Here is a 20,073-nt window from a genome sequence, read left to right on the forward strand (position 1 = left end):
GGGGGGCCCGGCCCACCTGCGCCCGGCGGCTGGCGGTGCCCGCGGCGCAGAGCGCGGCTGCTCCGGATCGGCGGCGGCGGGGCTGGGTCCTCCCTCTGCCCCCCCGCCGCTCCCGCCCTCGCACACTCCTCTCCCACCGCCATCCATCCATCCGTCCTGTCGGCACCTCGCACACACGGGCGCGCACAGCCGCACGCACCCCGGCACCCGCACAACATGCTGCCGGCCGCCGGCCCGGCATGGACCCCGGCGGCGTCTGCTCGGCTCCTCTCCGCTGCTGACTGCCCTCTGAGGTTCGCGGCAGGTAGCGGGGCAGACTGCTGGAAAGTGCAATAGGAAAAGCGAAGAGGAAGGGAAAGGGAAAAAAAAAAAAAAAAAGGAAGAAAAAAAAAAAAAGAGAAAAAAAAAAAAAAAGGCAAAAGACATCAAGCCGGCCAAGCCCAGCTTTGGATCTCAGTGCAGGTATTTCTGCTGCTGTGTTCATCCCTTGCCGCCTACCACCCCGGTTTATTATTTCTTTTTTTAAGGAAAGAAAAAAAAGGACGAAAAGGAGAAGTCGAACTCTCAAAGGGTTACTATGCAATTGCGACTGATTTCTTGGTTTTTTATCACTTTGAACTTTATGGAATACATTGGCAGCCAGCACGCCTCCAGGGTACGGCGACAGGGAAGAAGTAAGTGCGAAGAGATTTATACTTTGATAACTTCTGGTTCCTCTCGTTGTGCTGTTCACCTGTCCGGGGGGTTCCGTGCCCCCGGTGCCCGGGCGAGTGCGCTGGGAACTAAATCCCGCGTCAGCGGCGCGGCCGAGCGGATTTGCAGGCAGTTTCATTCAACTGGAGGGATGAAAGCGATTTTTGACCTCTCTCTGCTCTTCTTTCTCATCTCACCGGGATGAGCAGCCCGGGCTCTGGGAAGACCTGCGTCTGGTGTTTTACATTTTAATTTCTGGTGAAAGGGAACGTCCTTTCTTAGGTCCTTCCTCTTTCTGAAGGGAAAGGGCGATGACACGACAGGTAACTTTTTGCCAGTATGCCCTAAGCTCCCTTCTCCATCCCGGTCAGGAAGCCCCCTTCCCAAGAGCGGGCAGTACGGATTATCGCTATAGGCTAATGCTGAAGGGCGCTGGGGGTGTCCCGGCTCTGTCCGGCCCGTTGGCTTTCAGCCTCCGCTGGCCACTAGCCACCCATTTTCACCGTCCTGGGACCGTGGCCCCTGAATTTTTAAAATTTTTAAAATTTTTTAGATTTTAATCCCATGGGATGAGGCGAGTCCATCCCTTCTGATTTAACCAGCCCCGGTCAATCTCCGCCCGGGTGCGGGGCAGAGGCAGGTGGGGGCCGGGGGGAAGAGATGCAGCGCCCAGGGTGCTGGCAGAGGCTGCCTGTCCCCTGTGAGCGTTAGAAAGGAGAGCCCCCCCGTCATCGGGGAAGAAAGAACATGAGGCAGCAGCGAGTCGCCCCCTTGGGAAGTCGCTGTCCAGGTCGCGGGGCGCTCCACGCTCAGGCGGTCTCTGGCTCCGGCCTGGGGGTGCGGTGTGGGCTCGGATCCGCGGTGACACCTCCGGCAGTGCCGCCGGCCGGAGCCCTGCCGTGACCCTGCCGCAAGGAGCCGTGGATGAGCGGGATGCGGAGGCAGAGGCCGGCGGGACGCGCCCCCGACCCGGCCTCGCCACCCCGCCTGAATGGGACCCGCCGCTGCTTCGGGAAAGGAGGCGTTTTCTGAGGGGTTGCTCATGCCCATGCGCTCCCCCTGACAGCTGCAGACACCGAGGAAATGTCATAAAACACAGCCCCCTGCATTTCATCAGCAAGAAGTAACTGAGTTACTTCCTCGGGGAGGGGAGGTACTGTTATTTTAATTTTCTCCTGCTCAGCCTTCGCTCCCTTGCCCTGCTTGGCACGGCTGGCCCTTGAAAGCCTCCTTTGTATGGTTTGCCTCCTGCAAACAAGTTTTGATTCACCTAAAGTGCCCCTAAAGCGGAGCTGCGGACGAGAGAGAGCGGGGCTGCAGCCCTCCGATCCCCACGGCCTCACAGCGAGGGAGCACTAAGGGCTAAGTAAAACATGTCAGGGCATCCGGTTTATTATCCTTGGCAAGGGAGGGCTCCGCAGCCTCCATCACCTCCCACCCACTCCTTTAACCCCTGGCGACCGCGGGCCCGCAAGCTGCGGGGGGCAAGGAGGGGTACCCCGCGGGCTCGGCGGAGGCTCGGCCCGGGCTGGGGGCACGGCAGGGCTCGGGGGGCAGCACGGCGGGGCTCGGGGGCAGCCCGGGGCCCCCTCCTCCCGCACTCGCTCCGGCGGCACCTGGAGCGCGGCGCGCCGGGCCAGCGCCGGGCCGGCGGCGACCTCTGCTGTCCCGTGCCGCGGCGGGCAGCCCGCGCCTGCAGGTGCTGGGCTCCCGCACGGCTCGGCTCGGCTCGGCACGGAGCTGCCCCGCTCTCTCGGCCGGAGAAGGCAGGTCTGCCTCCTGCCCCGAGCGGAGGGGCAGACGGGCCGTGCTCCTCCCGGAGAGCGCCGTCCCACCTCGCTCGTCCTCAGGCAACCTGCGCAGCGGGGCAGCTTTCGGGAAATAGGGAGGAAGGGTTGGCCGCGGATGTTTAGCTGGTTGGTACGCCGTGGGGAAGGTACCGAGCACTTGCTCAAAGTTTTTATGGCAAAGTTTTATGGTTGAAGTGTAGGAGTTAGGATAAATTCAGAGCAGAACAAGTGGCTGGAAAAATTACAGCTAGAGGGTCAGAATGGGAATCTGGCTCGTTATTTTGGCAGCGAAGGCAAAAAGCCTTTCAGAACACCTCACCTGCATGTGCTGTAACTCATCCACTGGCCGAAGTCTTCAAATCTAGCTAGTTGCAAGACACTATTTGGTATAAATAGTGGTTACTTAGCTTGAAGCAAAGAATTAGAGAGTGAGTGTTTGTGAAAGATTATAAAAGTGGTTATGATCACTTGCACTAATCACTTTGGCTTTAAAAACCTATGAATTGCTGTTAGTAATAGTGCAACTTCATTATAATTATAGTGTGCAGATAAAGACGGCACCTGCCAAATTAATCTACTGTGTGGAAGACTTTCCCTGGATTTCTGTTTCTTTTGCTGAGATAGTCTCCTTTAGTCACAAATCATAAGCACATTCCTAGGGAAATATTTTAAAATTTCTCTTTAACCTGCTTATTTTTAAATATAGTACAAATAAGTTCCCATCAAGCAGTCAGTGCGCCCATGTTACTTTGTTTTGGTTATTATCAGAGTCCTCCACTCCATGTATTATATTGTAGACTTACATAATTTAAAGTAATTATAAAATCTGAACTGGCTAATTCAGAATACACCATGCCAGAATCCCAGCTGGTATAAATAGAAGTTCATTTGTTAAATTATCCCATCAGAAGGATCTGGTCCTGAAGCATTACTTATTTTGTACCTATTGCCAAAGTAATCCTTCCTATGAGAAACATCCAGTTCGCAATCCTTTTGCTGTCCAAAGTCCTACTGAATTTTCTAGCTGGGGAGTCCTGAATTTCTGTCCTGTATTCAGTAATAAAGATATAGTCGGCTGTGGAAAGATAAAACTCCTCTGAAGTCAACAATAAAGTGCAGAAAGATGGGTCCAGAACTAGACATAGAACACAATCAATAAAAGTTAAAAGCAAACATACCACTAGCAGAGAAATTTGTGGTTTTATTCTGATAAGAGCAATCAAGATTAACAAAGTTGCAGGTTTGAGTCTTACAAGACAGAATAATACGCAGCTGAGTATAGACTAGCGTACCAATAAATAAGAAGTTCTGTGTATTGGCCAGTGATTGCAGTTTGCTTAGAAAAAAAAGGACGATCAAGTCAATAGGTCCAAAATATTTTGGCTCTGCAGACTACTACCAGTCCCCAAAACTTAGTACTGACAGTTATGTTCATTTCTCACTGACCCTCAAGTAGACGGAAATGAAGTATTATTTGCTGCGGGTCTGTGAGTGACCGGCAGACCATTTGCCATGACCCTGTGGACTAGAAGTGAGCCACGGACTAAATTTGGAAATCCAGAATAAGTAAACTGATAGAAAATTCTGTATTTCTACTACACTCTTACATTTGTGGCTAAAATAATATGTATGACTCTATGGAAATGCAGTTTGGAGGTAGAGCTCCCGTGATTATTGGTAGCCCGTCAAATTGTCTCCTGCCTTTCACTACAATAGCACGTCCAGGACACCCAGTGCTCCTTCCTTCCTTCCTGCCTTCCTGCCTTCCCTCCTGCCTGCCTTCCATTGCTCCTCTGTCCATTCCTCTGCCGATGCGGGACTGCAGGTTTTCCAGCATCTGCTTCTGGTCACAATTGCTAGTGGAGGGCTCCAGTCTGCAAACACTCTGCATCTCTGGCTTGGTTTGCATACAGCTACTTGCAAACTCAAAATGAGGGAGGTGTTTAACAGCCCATTTGTATAGATAGCTATATAAATTAAAACAAACTGGGAAAATATTGACAAAACCACTGGTGAAATTATTTCTTCAGTCTTTTTATCCTCTTGAGGAGGGTGTAATTCACATGGAGGTAGAATGTCAGCAAGAAAAAAAGAGTTAAATTACTAATTAAAATAACACTTCATTGCAGAAACAATTATTTTAATAGTTCACCACCTATCTATATTATAGATATATACATGTATGCTCAGGGTTTGCACGCCACAGATGGCAGTACTACAGAGTTCGTATGTAATATAGATATTGTTACTAATTTTTAAAAATAGAAATAATTTTGTATCTTGGTGCAACAGTTTTAAGCAGAAGTTAGCCAGGCAAGCAGCCATCAAGCAGCACCCCTTGGGCAGGATTGAATTCCTGTTAGTTCTCTTTCAAAGTGTTTGTATGCTGCTGATAATTTTTTCTCTAATCTCTTCATATTAGCACTGTGAGGGTAAATACTTTGATGGCAACAAGTGTGTCCTTTTCTTTTTTGCAATGAAAGAGTATTTCTCATTTTTTGGATGAGAATTTGCCCATTTAAAATTCCTATTGCAGTCACTGGAAACAGAAGATGTTCCATTGTGTTGTTGTAAACTGTGAACATATCTCATTGTAGAGATATCTTAAAAAATTAAATATCAGAAATCACTACCAATCACTGGAAGCTTTTGAAGCATGATAAGGATGGACTGCTTATGTTATTTAAAAAAAATAACTCAGTATGTATGTAAAATCTGTGCCTGATCATACCAGTACATGTGGAACAATAAGTGTTGTTATCCCCAGAGACTAAAGGACATTGCTGATCAGTTCCCATTTCATACCTGATATCTGAAAGGGTGATAATTTTTTTTTCTATAACTTGCTGAAGATATTTCTTATACTATATAAAATTCATGTGAGACTTTAAATATATGTTACTACAACTTCTCAAAGATATTGATGTAGGATGGTATACCGGAAAATACATGAAAAGTCCTATTTCTCTCTGCAGAGAGAATAAAATATGGCTATTATTAGTAAGAAGGTTTCAGAGCTTGAACATGCCTCCTTTACTTTCAGTGGAGAAAGTCCTATGGACTGTGCTGAAGCTGGAGTGAGCTTTTTTCTGCAGGACCTCAGGATACATTTTGAATTTGGAAGAAATCCCATACTAAAATACTTGCAAAATTGCATGATTCCAATATGTAAAGCCCCTATAGAGGATAAAACAATGCCTCTTACCTTTCAAAACTATCATACTTAAGTTGCTTGGGAGGCAGTCTCTTAATCATATGAAAAGTATCACTATTTTACTACTTCCACCAATTGAGCCAACTGAAGCCAAACAAGTTAACTGAGACTAATTTCTTCTTTTGAGCTTTGCCCTTAACATACCAAGCCTTTGCCAATCCCCGTTCTGCTGTTTCTTCTTGCTATAAATTTTTCACTGGAGACTAAGGAAGTTACACCTGATAAAATCTGAGCTAGAACTCAAAAATCAGACTTAGTCATTTTCTCTTGCTTAGCATGCTCATTTTGCTCTCTGATTTGCAGAGCAAGTGTGCTGGCTGCACCACTGCACTTTATCGCTAGCATTAGCAAGCTGTCTGTCATTTCATACTCAATCATTTATAGACAGGGACCACTAGAACGCTCCTCCATTAAAACTATGGATGTTCACAAGAATGAGTTTTCCCCTGCAGTGAATTGTCCCTTTCGCTCAAAATTAAAGTAGAAGTTGCGAAAGCTTGTTGGAGGAGATATAAAAGATTATAAAAAAATATTTTTGTCTCACTTTTAATTTTGGAGTCTGAACAACTCAAAATCACTTTGCCAATTTTTTTACCAAAATAATTCTGAACAAAGCAATCTTATCAGATGACAAAAGGCAGCTGAAACCATGTGCATTTTTATACAAAACTCTGTGTGTCTGCTATTACCACAAACAATGCTTCAGAAGAAAGTACTCAGAGAACATTTACTCATGCAAAACGTGCTATGGCTCTCAAAAAAAAAAAAAAAAAAGAGAGCTCCAACTCTTTTATAAATAGTTGAATAACTGAGCTTTTGGTGACAAAATAATCATTAAAATTAGATGTTTTGTCATAATAAAATCCAATCGATTTTATTAAAGAGTACTTTAACCTTATTTTTGTTGCTAGAACAGAGCAGTGCGATGAGCAATGCTACTTAAGGAACGATTGTACTACGGTTGTCCGACAGCTGACTAATAAACATTTCTGTGTGTTTCAGTTTCCAGATTATGAGCTATCGACCTTGCATTTTAAAATGTTAGTGTTACTTACTCCTGTAAACAAACATAACAGCCACTGAAGTAAAGGAGCCACAAAACACATCTTGCTCCAGTGCTCCTAGGCAAGAACTCACCTATGGGGAGTCAGAGCTGAACTGGGAGGGCCTTTGGCTGTGGCAGTGCCACCGAGCTCCTGCCAGCTTGAACCAGCACCTCAGCCTTGCACTGATATTTTGGCTCCAAACAAGAGGAGGAAGAGCATAAAGGAATGCTTGTAGTAGTACTTTTAAATTTAAAAAAATTAAAAAAGTAAAACTCCAAACCACACGTTTACACCAAGTTCTCGTAGTGCTGACATAAACTTTATCCTTTCAAGCTTCTTAATGTGTGTCAGTATAACATCCTGATAGGTTTCGTGTTTAAAACTGCAAGGTCCTAGATGGGATTTCAGACATTTAATGTATTCTGCAGGGTAAAGAAGATTTTGGGGCACTGTAAAATGAAACAGGAGGTCATTGATAGATGTTGGGATAGTAACGATGTGTGATTCCTGTGGCTTCCTGTAAAGGGCAAGGGCAAACACAGAAGGGCTCACATCCAAGAACTGGACATAAGGTGCCTAAGGTGTGTCTGGGACAGGATTTAAATATTAGTCACTCACCTTCAAATAATGCGTAATTTCCTCACCCTCAACACATGGACATTTCTCAGATGGTCTGTAATTTCTAACATGATGTTTCATCTTACTGGCACTGAACATCTGTCCGTGCTCAGATCCTTTCATGCAGCAACTTTGAAATTTTCTCTTAAAGAAACCCTGTGTTAAAAATCACAATGAATAAATAGCAACAAATAATAAATATATCAATGCCAAGTTCCTCCACATGGAGCACACAATATTGCAGATCATTGCTTACTGACATTGGAATAAAGCCACATGCATTCCTGCTCCATACTCAGCCCTCAAGTCCTGGTCTTTCCTGTGCAAACTAAATTGGCATGGGCGACGACCTGAGATTACATGCAAATCCAGGTGAAAAACATCACTTTATTAGAAAATATCAATACAGATAGTCTAGAGTCATGCTAAATGGAAGAATTAAGCTTAGGTTTTCCATTCCTGGCCAAATGTTTTAGCAGCTAAGCTTTTGGATGCATTAAGGGGCAGCAGGGCTTCTGCTCCCTTCTTGGCGTGTTTCAGAAGAAAAGAGTGAATTCTCCTTTCTTTTGTTAAAGAATGTACTGGTTTGCAGTGTAGAGTAGTAGTGCCAGGGCACCTCAATTCCCTGGACATCCAGGATTTCATACAGTTTCTGGCCTCATCTTTTCAGACCAGGTTAAGGCTCCTTTGTTCAGCGTGCTGGCTTTTTCCCCTTTTGTAGGCACCCAACTCTTCTCACCTACGAAAAGGCAACTGAAATATCTTCCTCAGAGCTCTCCCAGCTGTACTTTGATGCTGTACTTTGAAGGTGTCAATGGAGTTCATCATGACACAAAGCAGGGATTTTTGGAACAGCAAAAATCTACCAAGCATCAGCTTATCTACCCCACTTCTCCCCAGATAACTCCCTGGGTACACAGCTTCGCTGGTGATAGTGTTTTCATGGAAAGTCACAGCAGAGGTAGGGCTTAGATATTTTAATGCAGCTTCCCTACAGGGTGAGTTTGTGTTTCAAGGGGAAGGAAGACAAGGTCCTCATGTAAACCAGAATCATAGGAGCAACCAGCTGGTGGAACAAGATTTCCATTGCATTCCTTGAAAATCTTTTACGAACATCCCCATGAACCAGAGCTACTAAAACCCGACACTTTAATATGTTTACAAAGTTTATGTATGTTATCAGCACATGCAATACTCCCATAAGGATTTATTACAGGTTTCTTTAGCAACAACATTTTTTATCATAACAGCTCAACTGGTCAGAGAGAGGAAAACAGCCAGTTTCTCCAGAATGAGCCTCCCACACACACTTGTCCAGCATTATTGAGTTGCTTATTCATGAAGATTACTCAAACCAGTGTCGGCAAGTGTTTCATAACCTTGTTTCCTTTTCCTAGAATGTTCATTATTAATTTCACTTTTTCTATGCCACTGAATAATGAGTTGCTGGTGTTATATTAGAAGAGCTAGCCCTCCCAAATAGAAAAGTGGGAGCAAAGGCTATTTATTCAACATGGGAGTCAGAAGATGTTAAGTGCAAGTATTTCGCAAACACATGGGGATGGATGAAGATTCCAGAAGTTTTAGTATAACACAGAACTAAAAATAATCAGCTAAATGAGACCTTCTTCTGCTGGGCATACTGGTCACAGATGTTTAATAGCAAGATCCTGAAGGCCTGGAAGGCAAATAAATGACATGATTTTGTGTTTTGCAGAAGAAAAAAAAGAAACCCCACAACAGTTTCTGTTTTGCAGTCCAAAATGAAATCACACATTTGTCTCTTGTGTTTATGTTTTATGAAGAGTTGGGCAATTGACAAGTTTCAGAGTTGAGGGCGTATTAAAAGGGAAAGTAGAATTCTGTATGAGAGTGTAGAATTTATAACTTGTGCTATGTCCTAGACAAGTATTTTTAAGACCAAGGCCCCAACTTTAGGAATAAAATTATTTAAATGTGCTTTTTAAGCTACCAGTTGAGAAGTTTCAGAGGTGTAAAAATCTGTCTGTAGGAGTCAGCTTCAAGTGAATGTCAGCAAAAGGGCATCCTCATTGCTGCTTAGGTCGTACATTATTTCTGAAAAATAATTACTTCTGAAAGTAATTTTGAGGAACAGATAAACATAAAAAATTAGTTCCCCTAGACAGATTGTGGACAAAAATATTGCATTTTATCTCCACTGGCATAATTTATTTCTGCTACAAATCTACAAAATCAATATGATTTAAAGTGTTTATTCTTTTCCATGATGGGGTACCATGTTCATTCATCTGAGCAATTAACTAAGATACTGCTTTAAAGCCCCAGCTTCCTTCAAACATAGAGCAAGTAAGCTGCCACATTACTAACTCCGAGTTCAGTATATCTAACAAGCAGTGACATACATTATGGTTGTATTGTCTCAATCACTCTATGAACGTAAAAATTATGGAGGAAATTTCAAACACTCTTTCATTTATGAGGTATCTACATATTGTACCTGGATACTCTGCCAAACACGAGGCTTCCCAAGCTTTATGGAGGTTAGAAGCACCGAGTGGGGAGTGATCAGAGTGGGGGCATCTTACTACTCTGCCAGGATCTGGCTGGCCACAAAGGAAACTCTGAACTGTACCAGTTCAAGATGAGGACAGGCTGCTATTCACCTCTTTCTGAAATCACATCATTTCCAGCTACCCAGTGAGCAGAGAAGTTCATTTCTCCCTCAGGATAAATCACACCTGAGTCCAGATAAAATAGATTAATCAAAAAAGTAGCCTTCTCTTGAATTTCCACAGTTTCAGTGAGAGAGGAGGATTCTAACCATAGCTACCACTAAAAGACCACCAAGCATTATGAAAGCCAATCCATAATCCTTTTTGAAGCCTTACATAATTTCTTGAGAAGTAAGTTATTCATCTATGATACTTGCTGGTTGAGCCTTCTAGTCTGGTTCCATGACTGGCTGAGGTTAATTCTGGGAATAGGAAAAAGGGCCTGTGTTTTTCATCTGGAAGTATGCAGAGACCTTGGGCACATCTTGCTCAAAAGAGATCAGTCACAGAAATTGCAGTACTCCATATAAGAGAGTTTATTCAGAAATAGAATCTTCCATCTCATCTTCCTTGATTGCTACAGAAACATCTCTGGCTTATATAGGTAATTCCCTGGAACTCCCTGACCCCACAGCTGTTGTCCTAGAATTGGAAAAACTTATGTTTATGCATTGTCATCTCTCCCTTCTCCTCTACACATTAATGCCTATATATCTATCTGTATATATGCATTCCCATACATACACAAAAGTTCACATCAACACAAGCAAGAATTAGAGTATTTTCACTTTAAGATTGTCTTAAAATATAGGTGAAATTCATGCTGATAACCTCAGGTAGAAGTTTTTGACTCCACGTGAAGTTCTTTCGTTTGTCTGAAAACTCCATCTCTTCTCCCGCTGTTCTTATCATCTGTTTGGTCATGGAAAACAAAATTATAGTTTTATGTAGGTTAAACCAAATGGTAAATTAAAGAGCAGCAAAAAAAATGCCTGGGAAACTTGGTAGGGAACCCTCTTTTCTTTCTGATTATCTTGTCATGTTTAAAACTGTACTAGAGAGTTATATGGACCCTTCCCTTTCAGGTTATGAAAGCTTCCTTGCTTTTCAAATGACCTGCATCACTAGGCTGGGAATTTTACTTAACTGCTTGGAAGGAAGATGATGCTCTGGGCAGGGAAAATTGGTGATTCCAGTGAGAAGGGTCTTTCCTTGCCACTGTGATAATGCAGCAGCACTGCTGCTGATGTTCCTGGGGTTGGCTATGCGTATGGGTACACTTCTTTAACTGCATCTGTGCATGTGCAAGGAAAGACAATATTCCTCTCTTTTATCAGCAAACAGAAATGTCACAATCATAAGGCACATGGCATACTAACCCGAGGTTTTCAATTAGAGCCTCTGCATTGTTTTTAATGGGAGATGGTTTAGGCAGAATAAACATGTCACAAAGGTTAAGGGACTGATTCTGCTTCTAGCTACAACTCATGTCAGGAAGCAAGTATCTCACAGAGCCCTGCCAGCATAAAATTTGCATGTGCACTGAATCCAGCCTAAATGTTTATAAAGGCTACTAAAAAACCATGATAAGTTGGAGGTTTTTGTTGCCAATCACCAAGAAAAGGAGCAGAAATGTAGTCTGTAATTTGCTTTGTGAGTTGCTGGTACAGAACATGAGGGTATTCCACTGTCTTTTGTCAGAGAACCAATGCAATTTGCCACTTTAAAGTGTAGGAGAAATATTTTATGGCTTTCTCCATGGTTTACTTATTCACCCTGTCCAGCACTGTGTATTCCTGAGTATTTTCCTTCTTTGCCTTCCCTATGTTCCTACAGATATTGAACCTGAGCACTATCTCTCAAAGTAGTGCCTGAAGTAATTCACAACATGAGAACATTCACCAGAACAGACTAGCGAAATAAGCGAGCATAGGAACGGACACAAAATGTTGCATTTTCTGAAGTGGCAAGTGGTAGAGGAAGTAATAAGTCTAGATCAGCTCCATTAGCCTGCCAGATTTAATACGTGCATGATCCATGTCCTTCTCATAATCCACTCAACACATGAACCGAGCCCAAGCCTGCAGGAAATGAGAACTAGCAGGTGAATGCATTGAACCAGAACAGACACCAGAATTCACATGCAATCATGCATACAACATACAGGATGTACAATAATGTTGTCTTTTGTCAAATCAATTTTTAAAATATTTATTTTCTCATAGTCTTAGAAACTTCTATTTATCCTGAGTGTCACCCCAAAGAAACATGTTTTTAGCGTTCTCTCATCCTCACCCCCCTGTTTGTCTCTGCAAGCAAGTTTCTTCCTCAACATAGTTTTCCCTTTCAATTACAAATTATTGAAACTTGCGTTGCTGAGACCAGGGTTTTGGGGAGAAATGGTGGAAAAAGAAAGGATGCCCTTGAGCTGTGGTGTAATGACTTGATGATAGCACTGGGTTTCTTGGTGAGAGACAAGAAGCAGTGAAAAACTTTGATTTACAGAGACAGGTTGTAAAAACAAGCCATGAATATCTGCATATACAGAAAGATGTGAATCCTTGGAGCCTATGTCAGATATAAGGAAGGATGGAAAGGTTTGGGTAGAGTAACAGAGAATTTAGTCCTGAGGTCTATCAAATGCAAGAATAGGAAGTGTGAAGTTTGTAAAATGCAGAACTATTCTGAATGTGTCAGCTGACATCGAACATGTCCGTGGCTGTTTGACCAAGCACAGATACCAAACTATCCATCTAGTTTGTCGGCTGCTCTCCCCTTCAGGGACCAGCAGAAAAAAATGCCTTGTTTGCAAAAATACTGAGGAAGGAGGAAAGCCCCCTCCATAATGTCCTGCTTTTCCCCACCACTCTGTCAGGGATGGTCAAGATGTGTGGCAGGGCAGGTGGGCTCGACTCAGTACAACTTACAAAGAGGAGTTTTTTCAGAAGTAGAATCCTCCTCCTCAGCTGCATTGATGCAGACAGGATGGGCAGCAGAGTTCCTCAGCTGAACTGCAATGTGCAGCTCTGCTCACTGCACTCTGTAAGCAATTCCCAGCTCTTGTAATGCCTGATGGTCCCAAATTTCCCTATGCCAAGCCCTTTCTCCAACACATTTAATTCCTCAAAGCTCTGTACATCTCTGTTCTCGCTTGTGACAGGAGTTAAAGTCCACAAATGGAAATATCTACTCCTCCTCTTGGCTTGCTGTGGAGCCATAATCCCCCTCCCCCAAAATATTCAGTCTAAGTGGATTTACAGAGTTAGTCTGAACGTTTCTGAATTAGAAACCTTCTGGTTCAGAGGAGAGTGTGAGCACTGCTGTCTCCACAGGCAGGCCAGTGCTCCTTGCTTCTCTTTAAGATGGACTCGCTCTGATGACGCCGGGGCAGAGGAGGTACCACACCCTGTCCAGCCGGCGGCCTCGTGCTCAGACAGCTCTCTCAGCTGCCAGTTCTTCTTTAAGGTTTTACAATGAACAAGTTTCAAACAAACATCAGATGAAAGCAATTTTGAGTCTAAACCAAGCATGGCCAGGTTTGCATTGGTGATTTATTGGTGCAAGTCATAAGCTCCTATTACCTTTTTCTTGAGCCATGCAATTCTCTGGCTTCCAGACATTTCTAGGGCCTGATTCTTTTCCTATTGAAGTTAATGGGAGGTTTTGCCACTGATTTCAATAGGAGGCCTCTAACTTTCCAACCTTTCCAACCTGCCTATAGAGTCTTGAAGTACTTCCAGGTTTCCATCATAGTCTGCGGTTCCCCTCTTTAAGTCAATTGGACATTAACAGATTGCCTGGGTCCACACCTTTGGATAGAGAAAAGCTCCAGGTCTGATTCAGCGCTCACTCACACACCAGCTTCATACCCCAGTGGAGTTCCTCCTGATTTATATTGGCAGGAGAGCGAGCTCCAATGTTACTTATGCCTGGGTCATTGCCAGCGGAACGCGGAGAGAATTCAAGTCACTTGTTATCCCCTTCCCCACACCTCTCAATCACACGTAAATGTATGTACATATATGTGGATATATTGGAATCATCTGGACTCTTTTAAGTCATTTGCCATTGAAACTGACTTCAAATTCAAGTTTTAAAGTTGAAATAACAAAGGAAAAAAGAGTCAGAAGGGAGCCAGCTGCAAGGGTACTCACAATTTTCATCAGTCTACAGGACACTCCTAATAACATATTTTACTACTTTGTAGTGAACTTTCTTTGCTTCTGCCATAAATATATTCCCTATGCTGTAAATGAATAGCTTGCAAGCTCAGTAAAGTTAATATAGAAGAATAAATCTTAACTACCTAATGTCAGGTCAGAAATATAAATCTTATCTAATATGCCAGGTCAGAAGGAAAGAATACTTTTTGCTGAAAATAGCAAATACTTTCCAGTGCAGAGTCGGAACTTATTTTTCTCTTTAAAAAAATGTGCTGCCCCTAATAAGATGGGTTGAACAGTCTCTTTTTAGAATCTCCAAAAGAAAAATAAACACACAGAGCAGAGTTAATTTATAAAATGCTCCAAAGTTTATCTTGGCAGAACAGTTGTAGGCAGTGAGAGTTCTCTCCCTCTCATACATGCATTCATACACACACACACACACACACACACACACATCTCAAAATTAGGACAGGCCTTTACAATAGCAAATGCTACATAAAACTTATATATCTGGACAAATCCATAGATCCTTATTCATGCAAGACTCTCATTTTCAAGTCAATGGAATTTTTTCCGAAGAAAGATAACAATCCTTGGTGCCTTTTTGTGTAAGTACAGATCTGCTGGGTCACAGTGGGGGAGAGTGAGACACACAAGCACCTCGTGTCTCAGGCCCCCCTCCCATGTACCAGCACTTCTACCAGCACTTCTACCAGCTGTGATGCAGCCACCGTCCCCTCCTCCTGCCTGCCCAAGACCCCACTTGTTGGACACAGCTGGACAGCCTGGTGGGTGATCTGCTGGCACAGAGGTCCTTCCCAGTAGCCACAGGCTCCTACTGCTTCCCATCCTCTTGTTACTCCTCCACACCTGCTTCACACCACCCACCCTGGTCTCACCAGAGCCAAGGTAACTTCAGAGCCTGAGGAGATGAGGCCCACCAAGGGCTTTCTTTCAGCCTCAGAGTATTAACTTTATTTATTTTAAAGTCCATATCAACCTGTGTCAGGGAGACACAACAACAGGGAAATATTGCAGGTTCCAGATCTACCAGCCAAGAGATCGTCCAAGAGAACAGCAGGTGCTATGGTGCTATGCTGACAACCTCAAACAATTTGGAGCTCTTCCACCTCTTGTAGCAGCCACTGGCCTTTCACACAGTTTATTTACTTCAGTGTCTGCAAAGCAAACAGTCAAACAGTAATTTTCCCCAAGATAAACAAGAATACAGGCAGTTTTACATGACCGAACCACAACTTGATGCTGGGGTTTGCACAATCCTCTGGACCATTTTGCTCAGTGCCACCAAGCTACTCAATGCAGAACCTGTCTCACTAAAGCCCCACAGAAGAATGCAACAAGTAGGTCCTCTCCTCTCCTCTCCTCTCCTCTCCTCTCCTCTCCTCTCCTCTCCTCTCCTCTCCTCTCCTCTCCTCTCCTCTCCTCTCCTCTCCTCTCCTCTCCTCTCCTCTCCTCTCCTCTCCTCTCCTCTCCTCTCCTCTCCTCTCCTCTCCTCTCCTCTCCTCTCCTCTCCTCCTCTCCTCTCCTCTCCTCTCCTCTCCTCTCCTCTCCTCTCCTCTCCTCTCCTCTCCTCTCCTCTCCTCTCCTCTCCTCTCCTCTCCTCTCCTCTCCTCTCCTCTCCTCTCCTCTCCTCTCCTCTCCTCTCCTCTCCTCTCCTCTCCTCTCCTCTCGCTTCCCTCTTCTCTTTCCTTTTTGACTGCTGGGAATTTGCCAGTAATGTCCAGCATTTGGTCTGACAACTGTTCTACTGTAAATATTTAGAAGAATCCATTAGAGATTAAACAAAGTGTAAGTAACTGCTCCTAAGTGATAGCTCTTATTAATGTTTGCAGCTACAGACTCCTTACAAATGCATATGGAAGTCCTACCTCTAGGCCGCTTGTAAGAAAGGGCAAGACAGAAGGCAGCAACCAGAGCACAGTGTAATTTGAGTGTCAGTGTGTTATCATTACAAATATCAGCACAGAGACAGCATTCTGTAGTGTGTGCACCATGTTTGCAAATCTTCCAGACAGCAACGGGCAGAGTGTGCTACCCTGACCAATGCAATTTAAATGATCCGTATAAAGCCACAAGAGTACTCAGAGTCTCTGTTAAGATATCTTTGCTATTGTTTGGTCTGCCCCAAAAATATAACCTCCCCCCTGCCCCCCTGCCCCCCCCGCCAAAAGAAACAAAAAACCACCCCCCCAAAAAGCCCCATCAAAAATAAAAAATCAAAACCAAAATCTAAAAAAAACCCAAACCACCAAGTCCCCTTCCACCTCAAAGTGTATCAAGAATTGTCATGTGTTACAGGGGAAAAGACAAGCACTGGTCTGGTGGATTTTTTTTTAACCCCTATTGTATTCCAAAATTATCCTGTTTATACAGTATCTTAGATGTTCCTTGTGCAGTAGGATATTAGTGGCAGAGAAGGAATGAACACTAACACTGTTCTGGAGCTTATTATGAAATACCTAAGAAATTATTCCAGCAGAAGTCTCTTTCCCATGGACATAATTTTGAGAATAAAAATTGCTGCTTTTGCAACCAACTGAGATTAATGAAGATGTATAAACACACCTACATGTTAGCCAATTTGTTTGCTTAAAAAATAAATGGTGCTCTAGGAACGCAGTCAACAGCAGATATATGTCTATGCATGGGCACACCATAGCAGAGTTTTCTATCGTAACAGAGATCAGTGATACAGATTTTTAAAATTTTAATTACTCTATTTTCAGTGATCACTGAGTAGAATGTGCTAGTTCCAATAGAGAAGGGGTAAAAATTGGACACAAAATTTTACTCCAGTGTCCACCTTGAACTGGTTAAGTCCTGCAAGACAAAGGCCTGGAGCTTATCCAGACTGCTTATGATGCTTTCCCTGGGTGGAAATGTCTGGTACTCACAAATAATGCATGCAAGGCAGACCTCTTAGCATCATGTCTAGTTTTTGAAGTTACCAGTCTCCTTCCCATTCCTTATCCCCTTACCTTAAATAAAATGCCTGGATAATGTCTGGATTATTCTATACATCAATCTGTGCTCATTCTTTCAACTCAGTTTCATAGTCATATCCAACCTTTCAGAATTTGTCAACATTTTCTATAAGTGACTTCAGATCTTAGCTGGAGGAATCAATAAAAGCAACCTGGACAACTGGGAGGGCTGGGCATGAGCTGCTGAGCAGGAATGTGCTGACTTGGTGGGTACTCCCATCTCTGATCATGGTGACTTACAGAGTTGGTGGCTTCTGTGTCACAGCAGGGATGAAGGGAGCATGTAAGGCAATATCTTGTTCTGTATCTCTGTGTGTGCATATTATAGGAGTTTCAGAAGGCCAAGTAGAAGAGGTAATCATGCTCTAGAAAAGCTGTAGTGGTCTCTTCAAGAAACAGGAACATTAGAAAGCTAGTGGGTTAGACAAGTGGCTAAGACACAACAAAAAAACATTATGTGAAAACAAAAGGATACTTTCTTGATATTCTCCCATTCTCCATCCTGCACAAATATATAATGGTAACATCAACAAGTCTCCTACCATCTGTCTGCTTACACTGATGCTTCATTCAGCAGAGATATGCTACACAGAAAACTTACTAGACATAAAATTCCAGGTTTCGTAATAGGGCAACAATGTGAAGTTTGTTATAAGGAAATTGAAGTTTATTTAATTTCTGAAATCTCCTGTGAAACAACTAGTGCTCAAATCACAAAGAAAATATTGGATCATCACCTTATATTAGAAATATGGCACTTTTATTTGATTTTATCTACTATTATTCATTCTCCTTAAAAAAAAAAAAAGTAGAATTAGATTGATAAGCATAACAAAACCCACTGTGAGTAAGAAAACTGTGATATAGATGATACCATCAAAATGCAAAATGCTAACAAAAGGCTATCTTGCCAGCACATTCCCCTAGAGAGGGGCACAGCAGCAAGGGATGTCAGAAGGTGCTCAGCATAAACTCTTGGATCCACTCGATTCCTTTCCCAAGCACAATAATTTATGGCCAAGCTACAGAATGCTTTTTAAAAGATATGTCACCTCTGATTTGAAACATACCTGTGACTGAGATTATACTGCCTCCCTGAGACTGCTGCAATGATTTTATCTACCAAGGCTTTCTGAATTTTATCTTAATGAATGCCGTCTCACTGATGCCTATTTCCAACCACTGATCGGTTATATCCTTACTTCCAGTATCATTATAGCACAGATATTTTAGGGGCAATGCTTTGTTACAGACTGCCTTTATTTTTTAACTGCCTAGACAAAGAACTGCTGTTGTGAAGTGTGCTCAGACAAGGCTTGTTTTTGAGAAAACTGTCCCCTAAGCTAGTTGCAGATTTTACTATGCTTTTTTGTCTCTAAGAGCAGGCTTGACTGAAGTCTCAGCATGCCTGAGCTCAGCTCTGTTCTATGCCAGTGAAACCCTTTTGGTGATAAATATTCATGTACTTGTTCTTTGCTTACGAAATTGTTATGGGAGAATTGAGGCAGGGTCTAATCGAGAGCTGTCCCTATGTTGTGACCAAGAAACGTGTTCCTGCTGGAAGTGAAGGCATGAGGACATCCCAATTTCCCTCATTGCCGTGCCCTGCCTGCCACCAGCAGCTCTCAAGGGTTATGAAGCAACAAGACCCTCCAAAGCTTAGAGATCTTCACAGGTGGAAAAGTAGCAGTGAGGGGATGCACTGTCCCTTCTGAATCCCTGGTACTGAACTATTGCTTTGGCACGGGCTTTGGGTTGGCTGTGCCTCCTCCTTGTGGTACAAAGCTGAGTAAAACCAATAGCAACCAATCTGGATTTGCTGGCAAGAGTCACAGCTTCAACCCAAGGGGTTCCCCAAGTGTCTCAGCTCAGAGTGGTTATAGCAGCCAACAGACAGGCACTGCATTTCCCATTCTTCTCCAAAAATGTGTTGGTAAAGGTAACATGGTCCCTAAAGCATTTACTTACATCATGGAGCTGCATCTCATTTGATTGCTGGAAAGTGCTTTGAGGACCACAGGGTGAAAAGTCCTACACATATATTTGGAGTCTTACTGATGCTGTTGCTATGTGATTATATGATTTTCTCAGGGGTTTTAAGGATGGTTGAAATCAAGATAGTTTGCATTAATTATACTTACTCTCTTTTTCCCATGTATGTGATAAACTTTGTAAATGTTTTCCCCGGTCATTTGGCCTCCTTTTTATTTAGCTTGCCTTTGAACAGCTCTTTCTAATTTTCTGTGAGAACACCTTTGTGGTACTGGCTTTTTTCCATATGGAGTGTTACATATGATGTTGGTATGGAAAGTATTATAAGGCAAACAGGAGATTTAAGCTGAAAAAGATACTTTAGAGATTAATGAACAGGCTTTGAGTCACTCCTTTTATAGGACACTGGTTTGAGTCTTACTGAAATCAAAGCAATCTGTTTGCTTTCCTGTGAGGATATAGCTTAGTAGCCCCTTATAGAACTACTTAATAATCTAAAAGTCAAACACTTTTATATTAAAAAAGCACTGAAATTATTATCTTTGTTGAGTCCCTTGCTGACACACAAAGGAACAGGGCTACTGACTCCAGGCACTGTAGGAATCTTACTCCCAAGTATAATGGCAGGGATTTAAAATGCATGAACATTAATTTTAAAAAGTTAATAAAGTAGTGCTAGAAGCCTTACATAAGTCTTTTGAATTCACACAGCTATGCTTTTCTCTGCAGTATTAGGGAAGAGATTTTTTTCCCAATCTTCTAAAACTAAGGAGAAAAGAATAATGGTTTTACTCTCTGAGACACCATGAAAACATGGTTATTATGTTGAAAAGATTTGATTTTTTTTTTTTTGCCAATACAAAATTCCCCAAAACTATTGGGTAAGGAGCTAAAAAATAGAAATGTTTAACTTTGAATTAGCTAATGACTGAGAAGTTCAAGGTGTTATTTTCAAAGTTAGTATGTTGGGAGTTAGGCTTTTGCCTGCTTCAGGAAGATAGGTGTCTGCTCAAAG

At 43.0% G+C, this 20,073-nt stretch overlaps 1 protein-coding gene across 1 annotated transcript in view; it reads left to right on the forward strand.

The window, feature by feature from the left end:
* The first annotated feature begins 301 nt into the window (after nt 1-301).
* RSPO3 (R-spondin 3) overlaps nt 302-20,073 on the forward strand; it is a 58,284-nt gene continuing 38,512 nt past the window's right edge. Inside the window, exon 1 of the mRNA XM_064706906.1 lies at nt 302-674. Within this exon, the coding sequence (XP_064562976.1) occupies nt 578-674 (97 nt within the window). The 5' untranslated portion in view covers nt 302-577. The remainder of the gene's footprint in view (nt 675-20,073) is intronic.

This window comes from Zonotrichia leucophrys, chromosome 3, assembly GCF_028769735.1.
Source record: "Zonotrichia leucophrys gambelii isolate GWCS_2022_RI chromosome 3, RI_Zleu_2.0, whole genome shotgun sequence".
Classification (NCBI taxonomy): Eukaryota; Metazoa; Chordata; class Aves; order Passeriformes; family Passerellidae; genus Zonotrichia; species Zonotrichia leucophrys.